We start from the raw sequence: 16,535 nt of genomic DNA on the forward strand, positions 1-16,535 counted from the left end.
TTTAACCGTCTTGGATGATGGTTTTTATTATAGCAACCTTTATACACAACAAACGGATCCTAAATCAGCAGCATTAATCAAATTTTACAAACAGAAATCAGACAGCCATCGTCGATGATGCTCCAAATATCTCATTTGAATGGCGTCGACATTGTTGGCGGAGTTGCAATTACTTTTAGCGGGATTACAACACTTTTCGATGAAGAGACTCTCTGAATGATCTATTGTCCCGGCTTGCAAAAGGAATCGACGATAGTACCACAACGTTTCATGGGCGTTGAAACTTAAGATCAAATCTTGGTTCTTTTGCAGTTCTTCGTTCAGCAGGTTCATGTAGAGCTGGGAAGATGTAGCTGTACCGGTTGAGTCGCCCAATACCTTCCGGGCGATGTCCATGTTCTGTTCAATTTTGCCTAAATTTTGCCTGAAATGATCAAGGAGGAATTTTCGATAATGCCAACCGCTATGGTCGGACAAGTGAAACTTTGTCCAAACGTCAGAAATCTCGAATTCAGACGCCCACAGATTGAGATTGAAGCCTTGCAGCTTGAGGGATTGAGAATACACCCACTGTCTGTGAGACCAAGCGTGGTAGTTGCATTTCATGCGACTGGAGAGCCTATCACACAGAGATAATTCTGTCTCCACCCATTGTGGGTCTAAAGACACTTGCTGGAGTAGCCAACGCCTGTGAGATAGTGCTTCAACGCATTTGGGCTTTTGACTTAGTACTAATTTGCTGAGCAGGAAATCACAATCGCCATCCAAGAGATGATTGGCAATCAATCTCTTTCTCGTGTTCCACAATGTAGCTATGTTGGGATTAAGCAATAATGCCATTCTTGTGTATCTTTCCAACCTCAAATACTCCTTTTTCCACATGGGATCCAATTTGAAACTGTTTTCATAGCAGTACATGAAAACCGTCTTTACACACCAAACTTCAATTCCAAGATTGTGAGAAATATGGATGATTGGTGATCGATTTTTGGCTTCTGTCACTGGAACAACATCAAACTCCTCTCTGTCAACAAAAATGTAATGAATTAAAAACTAGTGTTTACAAACAGTTGGTGTTGTTCACCATAAAGGATGTTGCAGAAAAACCATTAAATTATACTTACAAGTTGGGATCTTTTTTCATAACAGCTTGAAGATCTGATATTATCCTTTCTTCTAAACAGTAAGGATCGTGAGCCATTTTCTTGTAGTCGGAAGGATCTCGCTGCATCCTTCAAAATCTGTCAAAAACGGCCGTTAAATTCTCAATTTTTTCTTTTTCTTTTTTCGACTGCATCATCGATTATTGCCCAGAGTAGTTCAAGTGGCGCTAGTAAACAGAAGCTCTGCCCGCTCTGGTAATCGCAATACCTTGTAGTATCGATTTTTAGTTATTTATCGATATGTTAACTCGAGTTGCCTTGAGCAGTTGAGCTTGAGAGTTGAGATGAGAAAATGAAAACGTCGCCATTTCCCATTTGCCTTTGAGACAGTGGACGGAATTGTTTTGCCGCTTCATGGCGGTGTTTTTCGCTTTTACATTTTAAAGATGATGAGATATTTCCACGCCATTCGACCAAGCTGAATCGAAAGTGAACAATTCTAAAGCAAGTAAGTGAATCGTGAGAGTTATAACTTTTTGAAAGGTCCAATTTTTAATCTACTTCGATTTATTTTGTGAAAGCATGTCGAAGTTCTTCTTGCCTTTCTCCACGTGATCACTGCTGTGTCATGAAGATGCTTCTTTGAGAGGGTCATGTCATATGCCATATTGCAAGACAAAAAAATTTGATGAAAAGTGGAAATCTGAAAAGGTAGGCCTAATGATGTACTTGTAAGTTAATCAGGTAGGTTAACATTTTGTTCTTGATGTCGGAGACAAGTGGCATCTTATTTCATGCTTCTAAATAAGATAGCTTTTGTGGAAAGTTCTTGTAAAGAGTTGTAATTTTTGTTATGTAAAGGAACAAGTTCACTTAATTCTTTAAAACTTTTTGGTCTTTGGTCTCTTCTAGTTTAGTGTACATTTGAAGTAAATAATCATTGCCTGCCTTAACTACTAAGTGTTTTAATCATTTATTTTACATTTGTAAGCCAAAGTTAAACATCACTTGCATGTATTTTTGGTTTTTCTTTACAAATTCGATTATCAATATTTTTTTCTTTTTCCATCGGAAAATGTTATTAATGCATTAATGTTATTTTACTCTGTAGGATTCCATGGTCAGTTTGGTGTTGCTGTTTGTTGTGCAGTGGTCTTGCTGCCCTTTTCCAGTTAAGAGATACACTTAAATGAAGCTTGTGCAGACTTGAAGTTAAACATCATACTTCAATGTATTATAATGCATATGCAGCACTGGGCCAAATTGTTTGAGGACGTTGCCTGATGGCCGTTGATTTTGCAGATGTCTTCACTTGCTGCCTGTACTGGCTGTACGCCTCATGCCAAAGCAAAAGTAATTATGTTGATTAATTCTTAGAAGACTAAAGATTTAGCTAATTGATGGGCAGAAAGTAGTTCTCTACTGGAAGTTATAGTAAAGTTGATTGGACATGCTTTTACTTACTTCAGTTTCCCAAAACCAAAGGTTTTTAATGAGTTTGTATAATTTAAATATCCACCGATTGCCAATGGTTTGTCGCCCTAGATATGCTCTTTAATTCAGATTTTAATTCATCTGTTAGAGTCCGAACTAATTCATTGCTATCCTACTGCATATGGTGTTTTGTTGCAGCTAGCTGGTGAAAGGCGTGACCAATTAAAGTTGAGCTGCTGCATGCTGGCTGTGGTGCCGTTGTTATAATATTGTAACTGTTGCACCAAGTTTGAATGTTGATTGCATGGTTGTTGATATAATGGTTCCCACTGTCTGTGTTATAAGGTCCCATAAGGCAGCTGATTTTTTTGTGATCTTTGGTTACTGCGACAGCCCCGCGACCTGGTGTTGGAAGGGTGGAAGCTTACACTGAAACAACACAGAAATTTTCTAAGTCCCTCGTAAACAAATCAGAGCTATGCGTACTTTGCGGCTTTGCGCATCCGTTAAACAGATTGATTGACGATTTTCTAATTAAGATTAATTTCAGATGATAACAATAGATTTCATTGGTTCAATTTATAACTTGTAATGTGTATTAACATACATACAATTTACATTTAGAAAAAAAAAATTAAGCAAGTTTTGCCATCTTGAAATTTTGTCGCACGTTACTATCAACTTCTGCCAAATTACGTTCTTGAAAACGCTTTGATTCAAAATGATATCTAACTTGTACGAATTCCATTATTAAATAAGGATACGAGTCAGCACGGTGTGTGTCACAAAAAAAAGGACAAAGATTGAGTACTTTGATTTTTGACATACAAATTTCAGGTGGAATGTGTAGGAGTGTTTCAGTAGTAGGTTCCTGGAACATGTCTTCTGTTGTTACACATGGTAATGCCACAGGTTCAGCTGCTTCCATATCATTTACTTTTCCTTTTTCAGCGTCAAGTTGGTGTATAGCTGTAACATAACATGTCATGTTTTTAAAAAATATCTTATTACACTTAGTTTTTAATTTACCTATGCTATTTGACGTTGACTTCTTTGCATGTGATGGGATCAATACATTGGTGTTGTTATTCGACAAAAATGATTGATTGTCCAACTGCAGCTTAGGATTAGCAGCTTTAGACTTTGCTGTTATATTTCGATATGGTGACTTAAACCTATCACTGTGAACATATTTCTTTGCAGCAGGTCTTTCGAGTACGCTGACATCATTTCCTGTTAGAAACATACAGAATTAGCAGTACTAGTATAACTTAACATTGTCATGGATAATTAAAATTTGAGAATACCTAGCAATTTACTGGGCCGAGCACCTGATTTTAATTTCCATTTCGGATAACTGTAAAACACGCCTTGAATTTCTCTCCCTTTGAGTATGTCGTTCTCTTCAAAATGAATACTGCAAATTCTGGACTGGCAAGTGAGTCCTGGCTTTTTAATAATTTCCTGCCAGGAATTTAGACACAACTTCGGTGGATGGAAAAACGCAAGACTTTCATTTTCTTTGTTATAAGAAGATTTACAATTAAAAACGAAACATGGTTTGCGTGTCATTTTACATTAATCTGCATTTCCGCCATTAAAACGTGAATTCTTCGTTTCTGCAGTAAGCCATTCAGTTAGAGATTGTGTGGGCAGATGGCAGCACTTTCGTAGTAACCATGCCCTGAGGAAAGATCATTGACGGAGAACTTTCAATTTTTTTCTTATGGGACCTTATAACACAGACAGTGGGAACCATTATATCTACAACCATGGTTGATTGTTACAAATTAAATTATATTTTAAAATTATATTTTTTACGAAAAAACATTAAATATTTTACACATAAAATAAATAAAAAACTATAAAACTATTACAATAAAATTTAATAAACAAACCGCCCAGTTCAGTTCAAACTGTAGACAATCAAGTCAGGGTAAGACACTTCCTTAATTTACTGGACCAGGGAGATAACCCGGCCATGGTTAATAAGAAAAACCGGAAAAAGAGCGAAAGGTTGTGGAACAGTTATTACGAGAGCGTTTATCACAGTTGATTTCCGGCTTAGACTCGTGAACCTTCTGATTGTCGCAGCATTTGAGACATTTCTGTCTCATCATTCTGTCAAATGAGTGACCACAGGCGGGCGTTGGTTAGTGCTTAGTGGTTAGTTAGGGAAACGGGGTTACAGAAAAGAAGGGAGCCTAGTTATGCACTCGTGATTTACCTTCATCTATACAAATTATCAGTCTTAATTCCCAGCAATCTCTCTTCGGTTTGCAAACAACTCTAACGGTGGTGAGCGATTAACCTGGAAAGAGAGAATATTTATAATTATCAGACCATATTGTAGTGACACCAAGCAATACCTCAAATCTATCAATGTCGCATTGTCCTAAATTGGAACAGTGGCAGTCACAACAACCTCTTGAGTTGAAGCTATTTTACTGTTGTCTGCAAAAGAGATAGCAGCAAAGAATTGGATCTGAGGAAGGCATCAATATCTTGAAGATTTACTATGATTTTACAAGGGAAGTTAACCTGAAATAAAATTATAAACATTAAATGAAAGAAAAAACTATTAAGCTTTGGAAGACATAGCTTACATTATTGGATTGACCCATTTGATCTCTATTGTCACAAGCACCCAGGTCACACAAAAATATCAGCTGAAATTTCTGAAAACATGAAGTCAAGAATGCAATAAGAACCATTAGCTAAATGTTGTTGTAAATACAATACAATAAATAGTAAATGTTATTAATTAAAAACAGTTCAACTTACCTCAAAATCCTCATCTAAATTTGTTTTGATTTTTTGCAGTAACTTATGATGTGTATTGTGTAACTTAGGAGCAGATGAAGTTTCCCAAGAGGATTCTATCTAGTAGGGAATTTAGCCCAGACAAAGCTGTCACATTCCTATGCTGCTCTCCAATCATCAATGGCCATCGAAACCTACAGAAAAAAAAGAAAGATTTATCACAGGTAAGGCACAGTGCAGAATGAGAGGAATAAAGCTAAAAGGGTGATACCTAGAGGCACAGACTAAGAGGGTAAAGACTACGATCGGGGATAGGGCTAAGAGGAATGCTTGAAGCGATGCTCGTCCTATGCCGTATGGTGGCGCGTCGAGCACACTCTACCAAAGCCATTATTTTTCCTTTTTCCCTACTGATATGAGTCTTCACACACCGTAAATTTGTAAGTGAACCATTAACATTTCAATAGTGAATTTTTTTGTAAATATAGCTTAGATATCCCCCATGTTGTGTGAATTTTTTCAAATTTCTATGTGATCTCTAGACACAATCTATAAATTCCTTTATTTAAAACCCCTTTTTGCCCATTTTCAGGGCCAGGAAACAGCGTTTCACGATTTTCAGGCCCATTTCAGAAAATCTTGAAACGCTGTTTCCTGGGCTTGAAAATGGGCAAAAGGGGGTTTAATAAATGAATTTTTAGATTGTGTCTAGAGATCACATATAAATTTAAAAAAATTCACACAACATGGTGGATATCTAAGCTATATTTACACAAAAATTCACTATTGAAATATTAATGGTTCACTTACAAATTTACGGTGTGTGAAGACTCATATCAGTAGGGAAAAAGGAAAAATAATGGCTTTGGTAGAGTGTGCTCGACGCGCCACCATACGGCATAGGACGCGCATCGCTTCAAGGGGTTTATAGCCGTTCGTAGTCTTTACCCTCTTAGTCTGTGCTAGAGGTAGCAGAAGACGATATTTCGTCAACAATCTGGAATCACAAACAGATGAGACACAAAAGCAAATGTCATGCTGCCTTCCCCTCATTGTAGAAGGCTAGAAGCATTATTACCTTGGGGATTTCGTCTGTTGTGATGTGCTGTGATGCTGCGGTGTGGATTTTTCATTTTTGGGTGAAGACGAGATACAAATTTGAAGGGGAGAATATTATGTGAGTGTCAAAGCCTTTGTTTGTTAGTTCTTTCAATTGAGTGTCAACCATGGTGTCAACGAGCTAGAGCGGACATTTTTTTCATGTTACTGTTAAACGTTTCTTTTTTCTGGCGCTAGACGGCATAGCCTTTGATCATTTTTTACCTGTTAGAATCGGTTTAGTTACGCTTACTTAGCACATCTCTACAAAATTTTCTCGATTCTACTTCAAGAAAATGTTTTGTGATAACTGTCAGTTTTTGTTTCGACAACAAAGCTCACTTGTTAGATTTTTAATAATGTGTTTTTTTCTACTTTCGGTTTTCGGTTTTCAGTCAGTAGTTCAGTAAATATTTATCCGAGGTACAAAGGAACCACATATTCGTGATCCTCGTCAAATTTGTGGAAAGTTCATGTCTTATTTTTTACGTACGCGTACTTCCGGTTTTGAAAATTTTCCTGAACAATAGTTCAGGAAAATTCTCGATTTTGGCCAAAATTTACATTTCGTTTTAATCACACCTAATCGACCCCAAATTTCACGTAGATCACGAATATTTAGTTTATTTTGACGACAGCTCAATTGTTAAGGAGCTATCGCTTACTTCCGGTATACTTCCGGAAAATTTGCATAAAACTAGCAAGTGAGCTTTTTTTCTCTGTAGAATTCTAAAGACTCCATGCTAATTTAAAAAAAGATAAATGGTCTTTTTGATTACTTTTATGAATATTTGACTACCGAAGGCCAGTCCTTTAGATAGTGAGTTTGGACGTGTGACAAATAGATGGCGTGAAAGAATGTTGTTTGTTGTGTCAGATATGGGCTTATGGCGGCTCGTTGCCAAAAGTTCAGATAGCTACAGCTATTTTCTTCGAAAATTACCAATGAATTCGTTGGTAAATTGACTAGATTTCGTGTGCAATTTGTTTGGCATGTGTTCTTTACCGTTATGTGTTTATAACATCATCTCATTTCCAGGAGAAAATGTGAAAGATGCATGAAGCCTGTACTGTCAACTATTGTGTTAAAAATCCTGGTATCCTACTGAATATGTCATCCAAATGACAGAGTGGTAACAACCAATGCTAGCTTTAGTACAGTATTGCTGGAACATGTATTCTTCTCATCATTTATTAGGATTCATATCACTATTATCGGCTGAATCATTCTATGGAACTTGCCAGATCACCAACCCCACGCATGGACCAATCTCTCATTCCATCTTCTAGAGAACCTTGGATAACTGATTGGTGGTTTAGTGTGTAAGTTTACTTGTCATGTCACTGAACTTATTTTGTTGCAGTCTTATAGGTATTTAAAGTATTGTTCTGCACTTACGTCTATCTAATGTTTAAGTTTAATTATTCTTTTAGAACATAGACAATAAGCTCATTGATGCCACAAATGATAGACAAGGTGACTTTATTTTTTTATTTACAGGTTCTTAGGTTTCTAATGTTGCATGCATTTTATGAGAAGTCACTGTCCATTGAAGAAAAAGGACTGACTATACAGTCAAGGTAACCTGTTGGCTGCTACCCTTGAATATCCCATTTTACTTTATGAAAGTGTAAACGGGCCATCTTGATTTGAGGTATTGCTTTCTGTCGCTTAAATTGTATTTGAAATGTCGTCCTAATAAATGTTCTACCTACAGGGTAACTCCTTCGCTGCTTATCGTGGACTTCATTCATTGGTGAAAACCAATGACAATCAGGAGGAAAAGAGTGCGCTGGTCGAACGGGGACTTCCAGTCGGAAGCCTACTTTATGATTAATCGCTCTGGTAGTAACTGTTCCTCAACTCTTCGCTCTTTTTCCGGTTTCTCCTACCATCTCCCTGCCTGCAGTCAATTAAGGCAGTGTCTCCCCCTGTCTTGATTGACTCCATGTGCGAATTTTAAAAGCAGTTGATCACCCAAATGAGAAAAAAGAGTTAGGTTTGTTTTATTTGGGTAAAAATTGTTTTAAAACTTGTAGCTTGTACCTATAAAACAATTACCGGACGCTTTGTTTATTGAATTTTTTATCATTTTGGGAATAAAATTTATTTAGTTCAATTAAAATTAAATCTAATTCAATTAAAATTTAATTTAATTCAATAAAATTTAATTGAATAAAAAATATTTTAAATTTTATTCAATAAATTATTTATTTCATTTATATTTAATTAATTATTTTTTTTATTAATATGTAAATTCATGAAAGTTTAGATTTCGTATTCGATTGTATATTTTAACGAGTTTGTGAGATATAATAGCAATTAATTCACAAAATTCGACATGTTATTTAAGGTTTAAGATTCCAGTATACAGTAAATAATCTTAACATCGCTTGAGACAACCGCAGTTTTAACTTCATGTCAAAGAACTTTCACCAATCGCAACCTGGGCTGCAACACGCCACATTGGGCAACAGAATATCATCAAATGAATTATACACTCACGGATGAAACACAAATTAAACATATTATTTCAGTAGACAACCAGTAGGGGATTAGGGGTATTGGTGTAGTAGAAAGGAGCAGCATACATAATCTTGTAGTATTCCGTCCCACAGTGGTGTAGTACTTGGAGACCTCGTTGTTGTGAAGTATGGCAGTGTGGTGATTTCATATCAGCCATATCCAGGAGACATCAGTACATCCATGGTCGATCCAGCCTTCAACAAAACAACACATGTCAGCGCTATCTAGTCAATGAAACAATACAGTCTAAAAATGTAATGTTCTTATCAACAACCAAAAATGAGATAAAAATGATTCACAACTAAAAATAAAATGAATATTTACCCATGATTGGAAACCGATTTAATACGATGAAAAAGGCAGTTGGTGACAAATAGTGTGCTGCAGTAGGTTGTGTAGTACTTAAACTCTTCGGTATATACCGCTTTGATGGTGAAATAAGCTAGAGCCGCGGTGTAATAGTTGCGAGCAGAAAAATAGTTTGGGGCATCAGTATGGTAATCTGGAAAAGGGTTGATTTGAGAATAACTTTGGTTATACCTTGGAGCTTTGATGTATAGAACTTGGAAGTCTTAGTGTAATACTCAGGCGCTTACGTGATGTTACTCAGGACAGAGTAAGATTTCAGTACAACAGATCAGGGGCAGCGCAAGTTTTCGTGTTGTATTTTGGAGCTTGTTGATTTAGTACTTGAGAGTGCAGTAAGTTGTGTTGCGTATCAAGACATTGTTGTGTAGTACGGCGGCGACGTGGTGCACTATTCTTTCGCTGCTGGTGCTTGGTATTCACCATACCCAGGAAACATCGATACACCAGTGGACAGTGGTCGACCGAGCCATCACCGATACGATGTCCAACAGCAGCACGACAACGTAGTTAACTAGACAATTAATATGTTTAAACGTTAATATCAAACTAGCATACCATCAAATAGGAAAAAAGAAGTATTGATATAAAACTCAATGTATAAAATAATATTTACCCATGATTGCGGACTGGTAATACGACATCCGGTATTCCAGTTGGTTACAAATAGTATACTGCAGATGCTGTTGCCGTGTCGGAGATGCTCATCGACTGATTCCTATCGCACCTTCTCTCCCTTTACAACTTAATTTTTGGTTGGACGCCTTTTAAGCAGAGTAAAATTACGGCTTATTAGTTCAATCAGGGGTTTGGAGAGATGGATCAAGTCTATGAAACGGCGGTGAACGGTTGAACTGGAACGAGAAAATAGATTGTCACAAATCAATAAGTAAATAAAACTACTCATCAAGCATTACCTCAACGTGGGTACAGGTGGCAAGAGACGACACATCGACATAAGGAGCCGATAAAATATGCCCGACCGCCACTAGGCAACATCGACTATTTTGCACAACAGTTCAACACTGCAAGAACACCACATGAGCAAATAACAAAATGTATAATTCTGAACTGCAAGTCTCCACGATTTGTACCTTCAGGGCAGCTCTCAACTGGGAAATGACAGCTAAACCACTGTACACCAGATAACACCATTAACAGCTTCTACATCAAACTGATGAATGAATCCTACAAAGCAAAAGAACATTAATAAATGACTAACATTTAGAAATGTTGAATTTCAAAAAACTTTACAACTCTTTTGAGAAACCCACATAAGCCATCTTATTTTGAAGCATAAATAAAGATGCCACTTGCCTTTAACATCAAGAACAAAATACTTACAATTACATTATTACCATTTCAGGATTATCACATTTTTTTCATGCAATATTGTAGAGACCCACTGCACACCAAACACAATCACAGATCAACCACTTAACTGATGAAGGAATCCTACAAATCAAAAGAACATTAATAAATCAGAACATTTTCAAATATGAAAAAAAAACTGAATTGCAGTTTTATAGAAAAAAATTTACATCTAAGCTAATCTAGATTTTTTCACAAGAGCTGTCTTACTTATAAGAAGTAGTAGTTGTCAGGTGTTATTTACATCAAGAATTTAATGTCAAGCATGAGTAAATTCTAAACGAAGAGAATATCAATGTATCACTCATACATGCACACAAATTTGAACAAAATGCTAACCTTAAACCCTCTGATTGCTTCGAAACTGACACTTTTTCACAATAGCTGACATGGAAGCATGCAAAATGAGCAAAATGAACATGAAATCAAAAACAAAATGCTACCTGATTAAGCTTAAGAGTAACTATTTACCTTTTCAGATTTCCTCTTTTCATCTCATTTGTCTTTCAATATGTAGAGACCCCTTTTAAGACCCATCTTCATGACAAGTCGGCCATAACGTGGACGTAACGCATGAAGAAGCTCAGACTCCATTAGACTGTTCATATAATAATAAAAACTCAATTACTACCAGAAAAAAAGTTATAGGATTTCAATTCAGAAACAGTCTTAGGATATAAGAGTTAATCAACACTGTTACTTGTACTGCTCTTGAGAAATTTTGCATGTGAGAAACGTTCAACATGGAGCAAGAGACGGCATTTTAGGAAAATGATCACTTGTGATGTGAAACCCGTAAATTCCCCACAGAAAATATTTACAATTTATAACCTTAGATTAAAGCAGGAATTACCTTATTTTGACGAACAATTTCAGAATAAAGTACCCAGCAATGACTAGAGTGTAAAGTAACCCTTCTCGGCCGGCGTCTCGGAATAAAGAGAATAAATAATAGAGAAGAATAAAATATAAATGTCAGTCGTCTCAGCACTTTGACAGTTTGACTTTGATGACCCACACTCCTACCATGCTCCTACAGTCCTACATCCATCTAGATTCTAGAATTATGAACACACTAGAGCTGAATAGTTCAATCCCTAAACACATGGACATTTTTTGCCACCTAGTGACAACCCTTAGCATCCACGGACGACTAAGTCGGGTATACCAAAAAATATTCGTCATCTCCGTGAAATACACATTTACTAGATAAAAAAAGCAATTATTGAAAAATTAACAAGTGAGCTTTCTTGGTCATCACCAAAAAGTTACCAATACCAAATAATAACTGCCTATACATTTTTACAGGGAGGTGCAAAGTAACTGATACTGACTAATTTGACATCTGAAAGTGATCAAAGGCTAGGCAAGTTAGAACCCACAAATGCTCGTTTTTCGTTTGTTTACTTTTCATGTCTGGCCAACAGCGAATAAGAGAGAACAGGAATTAAGTTAGTGCAATCAATTTGACAACGTCTTGCTTCGCTTGCAAAACGATTTGGCAAAAAGCCTTATTAGAACAATCACGTAGATCCATTATAACAATAAAAAACAAACTAAGTTTTTTTTTTATCACTTCTGTTTATTCATAAACAGGCAGGATGTAATGATGGTTCTCAGTCAGTAACTCGGGCATCAGTCAAAATAACAAAGTCCGTCGAAGATAAATAAAGCTGCTGCGACGATGGATATATGATGGCCTTAATACTACGTCGCATCAATTATGTAAAAGGAAATAATCAAAACAAAAATCATGAAAAAAAACAGGCCGTTAAGCCGATCAGTTTGAACAACGATTTTACGTGAAACGAGCCATTAATACTGGGCACTGCGCCAGTCTGTTCCAAATAGAGAAGAAGAAAAGGCGTGTCCCCAAATCAATCAACTCACCCCGTTCCCCCCTTGTAAACAAAAAACAAAAAAAAAACAGACAAAAAATAAAACAAAAGAAAAAACACACAAAAACAGACGCGATTCACCAAACTGTCTAAAAGTTAAAATGTGATTATTTATAACAATCAACAATATATGCATGACGCCGATACCCTTGAATCATTTGCAACAAGGCCACTACGTTTCTTTATTACTTAGGATTGCTATCAATAATTCCGACGATGAACATTTTGGCCAATCTATTTCGAGAACGGGTTCATTTACCCGCAGTCGAGGGCGGGTTGAGTGATGGAGTAATGTGATGAGGAGAGAGAGAGAGAAAGAGAAAAATAGTCATCTTTTTTCTTTGTGAATAGAGGGCGAATGTAGCCAAAAACACATGTCCTCTGGTTTTCGCCCAACGTCGTCACACTGTCGCCGCCCTACCAGCCGTGTGTGTGTCAGCTCACGTGAGGTAGTTGTAGCGCTGTTGATAGATGGGCAATGGATCGGCGGGCGGTGACCAGTCGTCCTCTTCGCTGCTGTTTTCCCGTCTCGACTTCATGTTGGCCAAAGCGTGAACTGTGTACATGCGATGCCAAACAATAACATCATCAACATCGTCGTCCGCGATAAGGGCCGAGTGTTGCGACTTCTTCGCGACAACAACTCGCAAACAAGTAAGTTGGTGGAATGAATGAAAAAATAAAGCTGCCAAAAACAGTCGAGCGCGCAGAACGGCTAAAACAAGATGGGAACTAACCGATGAGGAAGAGTGCTGAACGCTACAGTAGTGGGAGGGTACGGGAAGGAGTAGGAGGAGTCGCGCAATTTATTGACTTGCATTTTATTTGCGTCAAGCCGCATACTGGCTTTCCATGCTCAGGCTCGGAGCTGTGTCGGGCAAAAAAACATAAATAAAAAAAAAACAACATGCATCAGCTAATGTGAGGAACGAAAATAAATAAATAATAAATGGCATGCCGGTAAACAAAAAAAAAAAACGAAAAAATTTCAAACGCTAAAAGCAAAAATAATAAAAAAAAAATGATAATGGTAACACTATGCCGGGCGAAATTCGTTACCTGCGGCCATCTTGCTCTTCTCTTTAATTTCCTCCACCAACATCTGGTTGAGGCCGATGAAATGATCGCGTTGCTGGCGTTCCTTGGCCAACATCTGCTTGGCTTCCGACAATTCTACGATGTCATTGGTGGCGGCGACTGGAGTAAATAGCAACAGACGGTTAGCGTATAAACGTTCCATCAGCGGAAGACAAACATCCAAGGCTTTTTTTTATTTCTTTCTCTTACTGGATGGAGGTCGCGGTAGATCAACACCGGTGGAATAGCCCGTCAGCATACGCCGAATGGACTCGGTTTTCTTGAGCCGTTTCTGCTTCTCCTCCTCTCCCAGTTCCTCCACTTCCTGCTCGGGTACGTAGCGTTCGGGAATGACGATCTTGTCTGGAGCACAAAGTATGTTATCGATCGTCTTCTCGTTGATGCGGATGGCCTGAGTGATGGTGGATCGGACCACATCCGGCGCAAATGGATGGTGGAAGCGCAATGCTCGCTGCAAATCAACGTCATCTCTAGCCCGGCCCTGCGTCATGCGCTGTAATTCACGGCACCAAAAAAGTCCATTAAAAACGACGACGACGGAAACATCAAACAAACAAAGAAAAGAAAGAAAGAAAAAAAGATGGTGAGTCGGGACATCCCGATCGATTTTTTTAGTGACGAAAAGAGACACGAACGAAGACAAATTCACGAGAAAAGGGGGAAGAAGCGGAGGAAGTGACTAGATGAAAAAAGAAAATAACAAACCGTATCAGAGGTCAGGGCTTCTAGGACAAGGGGTTGACTACAGGATATGGTTATGTGGCGTCTTTTATGCCGGGGCACGGCCCGGCGGGCCGAAATCATGTCCTGTCGGCGCATTTCTTCGATGATTTCACGTGCGGCATCGCTAGTATAGACGGGCGTGAGGACGGGCGAGCGCTGAGTCGAATCCAGGCTTCCCAGTCCTCCTTCCGACGACTCTCCCGTGTCCATGTCCAAACTGACGGACGAATTTCGATCTCCAAGTGACAACTATAAACAACGCGGGAGCGTGGAGAGGAGCAGGGGGCACACCCAAAAAACAAATAAACGGATAACGATAATAAAAAAAAGGGACAAGCAACGACGGACTGTTAAGCAACAAAAATCAACGGACCACAAAAACAAACAGACAACAAAACGGGACCGTGCAATGAGACATGCTTCGCGTCGCACCGCTAAACTCACCTTTTTCCGGCTGCAACCGCAGAGTGGCGGATGCGAACTTGGCGTGACACAACGAAAACAAGACATTAAAGAGGCAACAGCTTACCGAAGACATATTGCGGCGAGGGCGGAGTGATCCTCTCCATTGATCCGGGCCGAGAGAAAGAGGCCGCCCGTCCGTTGGAGTTTCATTCAATGCGATGGAATTGCGCTGCGACAGGGAGCGCTTGCCTTGCTCGTCCCGTTTGCTACCCCGCCTGGGCAGCGTCAAAACGTGGCTAAACTGGGACAAAACCGGATCGTCCATGATGGGATCCTCGCTGTATAAACCATTCGAGTTGCCGTGGGCTTGATCCTCTTCGGTGAGTTCGTCCATTCCGAAAGAATTGTCGTCGTATCGAGATTTGGACTTGTCGCGTTGACGCTTTTCCGACTCCCGCTTGACGATGCGAACCGTGCGGATTTCTGCCTTGTCGGCGGCGGAAGCGGCGCTGATAGGCGGAGCTGGTTGCTTGGGGACGATACCGTAGTATCTCTTCATCCTTTCGTCAGCTTCATTGATGTCGACGGGCAACGTGTTATCTTCGTACTGGCCGTACTGATAATGTTGTTGTTGTTGCTCCTGTTGATGCGGCTGATGATGCTGCGATCCACCGAAATTCATCGCAGACGGATCTTCCATTCGTGTTAAGCGATCGGTCGTGTTCAGCGAGTCCAAGTCCGTCTCGCACCTGAAAAAAAAAAAAAAAATGAACAATCCGGTCAAGAGAAAAGATTGTAAAAATGCAAACTCACCAGGTGCTAGGAGGTTTGCGTTTGGTCGATCCGGTGCTGGAAAAGGATTCGTCAAGATCTAGGAAATAATCGGCAGACGTCAGGCAGTTGACTTGGCTGCTGAGTTCCTGTCGCCTCGTCTGCAACTGCGAGACGTGTTGCTGGACGCGGTTCAATTCCGCCTCTAGCCAAGCCATTTCCCTTCCGTTGTTGGACCTGCTCAACGAATGACCTCCACCGGATTGGTGATGTTGGCGGTTATTGGCTCCGAGGCGATGCAACTGCTGATGAAGTGAAGAGATTTCTCGCTCTATCCGACTGATCTCCACCGCGGCGTCTTCCAGCCGTTTCGAACTGAGGGCCAGCAGAGAGTGAATTTGGCTTAGCTCACGCTCGAGAAAGAGCTGCTGCTGGCGGCACCGCTCCACCTCGCCATAGTCGGCGACTTGCAGGGCCGTGTTGGTCTGCTGTCGGATCCCGCGGATGGCTAGTCTCAGGACTTGCTGATTGCGCGTCAGCCGATGGATGGCCGCGCCTTCCTCACGAACGAATTTCTCCAACTGAGCCAGCTGGTGATGCTTGGACTCGAGCTGAGAAATCTGAGCCTCCTCCCAGCCCTGGACGGCAGATCCGTACGCCTCATTGGCGTCGTTCTCAGTTGGACGATGTGGAGTAGAGTGGAACACCATTGTGCTGTTCCTCTGCTGGACGTTGCTGTACGCAGGGGGCTCATAGGGAGAGGAATGAAATTTCGGTTGTTGTATCTGCTGCTGTTGTTGATGTTGCAGTTGTTGTTGCTGCTGCTGCTGCTGTTGGTGAAGCATAGGTGTCAAATTGCGCTTGACAGCTGTGCTGGTTTCTGGTTTGGGCAGTCTTTTGTGTCTTTGCGGTGACATTGACGAACCCAGTTTGACCATGTTGTCCACCAGGCTGATCATTGGCTTGAGTTTTTCCAGC

General features: G+C 39.6%; 3 protein-coding genes and 4 long non-coding RNA genes across 26 annotated transcripts in view; 2 read left to right on the forward strand and 5 right to left on the reverse strand.

The window, feature by feature from the left end:
* Window positions 1-8: 8 nt before the first annotated feature.
* Window positions 9-1,319, reverse strand: LOC124336101 (protein prenyltransferase alpha subunit repeat-containing protein 1-like). The gene is made up of 2 exons (XM_046789750.1): window positions 1,125-1,319; window positions 9-1,024 (listed from the first exon to the last, which is right to left on the reverse strand). The coding sequence occupies exons 1-2, from the start codon at window positions 1,229-1,231 to the stop codon at window positions 85-87; spliced, it is 1,047 nt and encodes a 348-aa protein (XP_046645706.1). The 5' UTR covers window positions 1,232-1,319; the 3' UTR covers window positions 9-84.
* Window positions 1,320-1,460: 141 nt separating this feature from the next.
* Window positions 1,461-3,315, forward strand: LOC124337742. Of its 2 annotated transcripts, none has more exons than XR_006917513.1 (4): window positions 1,461-1,611; window positions 1,685-1,814; window positions 2,215-2,456; window positions 2,667-3,315. It is a non-coding gene; the product is annotated as an uncharacterized LOC124337742 (long non-coding RNA). The 2 variants fall into 2 exon arrangements; XR_006917514.1 differs by having other exon boundaries at window positions 2,736-3,315.
* LOC124336521 lies at window positions 3,111-4,297 on the reverse strand. The gene is made up of 3 exons (XM_046790365.1): window positions 3,845-4,297; window positions 3,567-3,770; window positions 3,111-3,506 (listed from the first exon to the last, which is right to left on the reverse strand). The coding sequence occupies exons 1-3, from the start codon at window positions 4,107-4,109 to the stop codon at window positions 3,172-3,174; spliced, it is 804 nt and encodes a 267-aa protein (XP_046646321.1). The 5' UTR covers window positions 4,110-4,297; the 3' UTR covers window positions 3,111-3,171.
* A 43-nt stretch (window positions 4,298-4,340) lies between these two features.
* Window positions 4,341-6,482, reverse strand: LOC124337806. Of its 3 annotated transcripts, XR_006917527.1 has the most exons (4): window positions 6,379-6,482; window positions 5,322-5,494; window positions 4,907-5,215; window positions 4,357-4,848 (listed from the first exon to the last, which is right to left on the reverse strand). It is a non-coding gene; the product is annotated as an uncharacterized LOC124337806 (long non-coding RNA). The 3 variants fall into 3 exon arrangements; XR_006917525.1 differs by lacking the exons at window positions 5,322-5,494; window positions 6,379-6,482 and having other exon boundaries at window positions 4,341-4,658; window positions 4,765-4,848; window positions 4,907-5,266; XR_006917526.1 differs by lacking the exon at window positions 6,379-6,482 and having other exon boundaries at window positions 4,353-4,848; window positions 5,322-5,574.
* LOC124337983 lies at window positions 5,431-8,457 on the forward strand. Of its 2 annotated transcripts, XR_006917602.1 has the most exons (6): window positions 5,431-5,524; window positions 6,267-6,477; window positions 7,438-7,531; window positions 7,597-7,721; window positions 7,900-8,053; window positions 8,117-8,457. It is a non-coding gene; the product is annotated as an uncharacterized LOC124337983 (long non-coding RNA). The 2 variants fall into 2 exon arrangements; XR_006917601.1 differs by lacking the exons at window positions 5,431-5,524; window positions 6,267-6,477 and adding an exon at window positions 7,202-7,355 and having other exon boundaries at window positions 8,117-8,455.
* A 272-nt stretch (window positions 8,458-8,729) lies between these two features.
* On the reverse strand, window positions 8,730-12,167 carry LOC124337871. 8 transcript variants are annotated; one of them, XR_006917556.1, is made up of 11 exons: window positions 11,516-12,167; window positions 11,134-11,260; window positions 11,002-11,046; window positions 10,873-10,938; window positions 10,650-10,746; window positions 10,386-10,479; window positions 10,209-10,316; window positions 9,908-10,145; window positions 9,522-9,805; window positions 9,250-9,427; window positions 8,730-9,119 (listed from the first exon to the last, which is right to left on the reverse strand). It is a non-coding gene; the product is annotated as an uncharacterized LOC124337871 (long non-coding RNA). The 8 variants fall into 8 exon arrangements; XR_006917555.1 differs by lacking the exon at window positions 10,873-10,938; XR_006917557.1 differs by lacking the exons at window positions 10,873-10,938; window positions 11,002-11,046 and having other exon boundaries at window positions 8,730-9,145.
* Window positions 12,168-12,223: 56 nt separating this feature from the next.
* LOC124330764 overlaps window positions 12,224-16,535 on the reverse strand; it is a 37,601-nt gene continuing 33,289 nt past the window's right edge. For 6 of the 9 annotated variants that reach the window (XM_046788744.1, XM_046788743.1, XM_046788745.1 and 3 more), the window contains 6 exons: window positions 15,600-16,534; window positions 14,911-15,535; window positions 14,364-14,630; window positions 13,848-14,151; window positions 13,620-13,757; window positions 12,224-13,116 (listed from right to left, as the gene is read on the reverse strand). In XM_046788744.1, the coding sequence (XP_046644700.1) occupies window positions 13,001-13,116; window positions 13,620-13,757; window positions 13,848-14,151; window positions 14,364-14,630; window positions 14,911-15,535; window positions 15,600-16,534 (2,385 nt within the window). In that variant the 3' untranslated portion in view covers window positions 12,224-13,000. Of the gene's footprint in view, window positions 13,429-13,619; window positions 13,758-13,847; window positions 14,152-14,363; window positions 14,631-14,910; window positions 15,536-15,599; window position 16,535 lie in introns of all 9 variants that reach the window. The other 3 variants (XR_006916839.1, XM_046788746.1, XM_046788747.1) reach the window with 3 other exon arrangements.

This window comes from Daphnia pulicaria, chromosome 1 (assembly GCF_021234035.1).
Source record: "Daphnia pulicaria isolate SC F1-1A chromosome 1, SC_F0-13Bv2, whole genome shotgun sequence".
Taxonomy (NCBI): Eukaryota; Metazoa; Arthropoda; class Branchiopoda; order Diplostraca; family Daphniidae; genus Daphnia; species Daphnia pulicaria.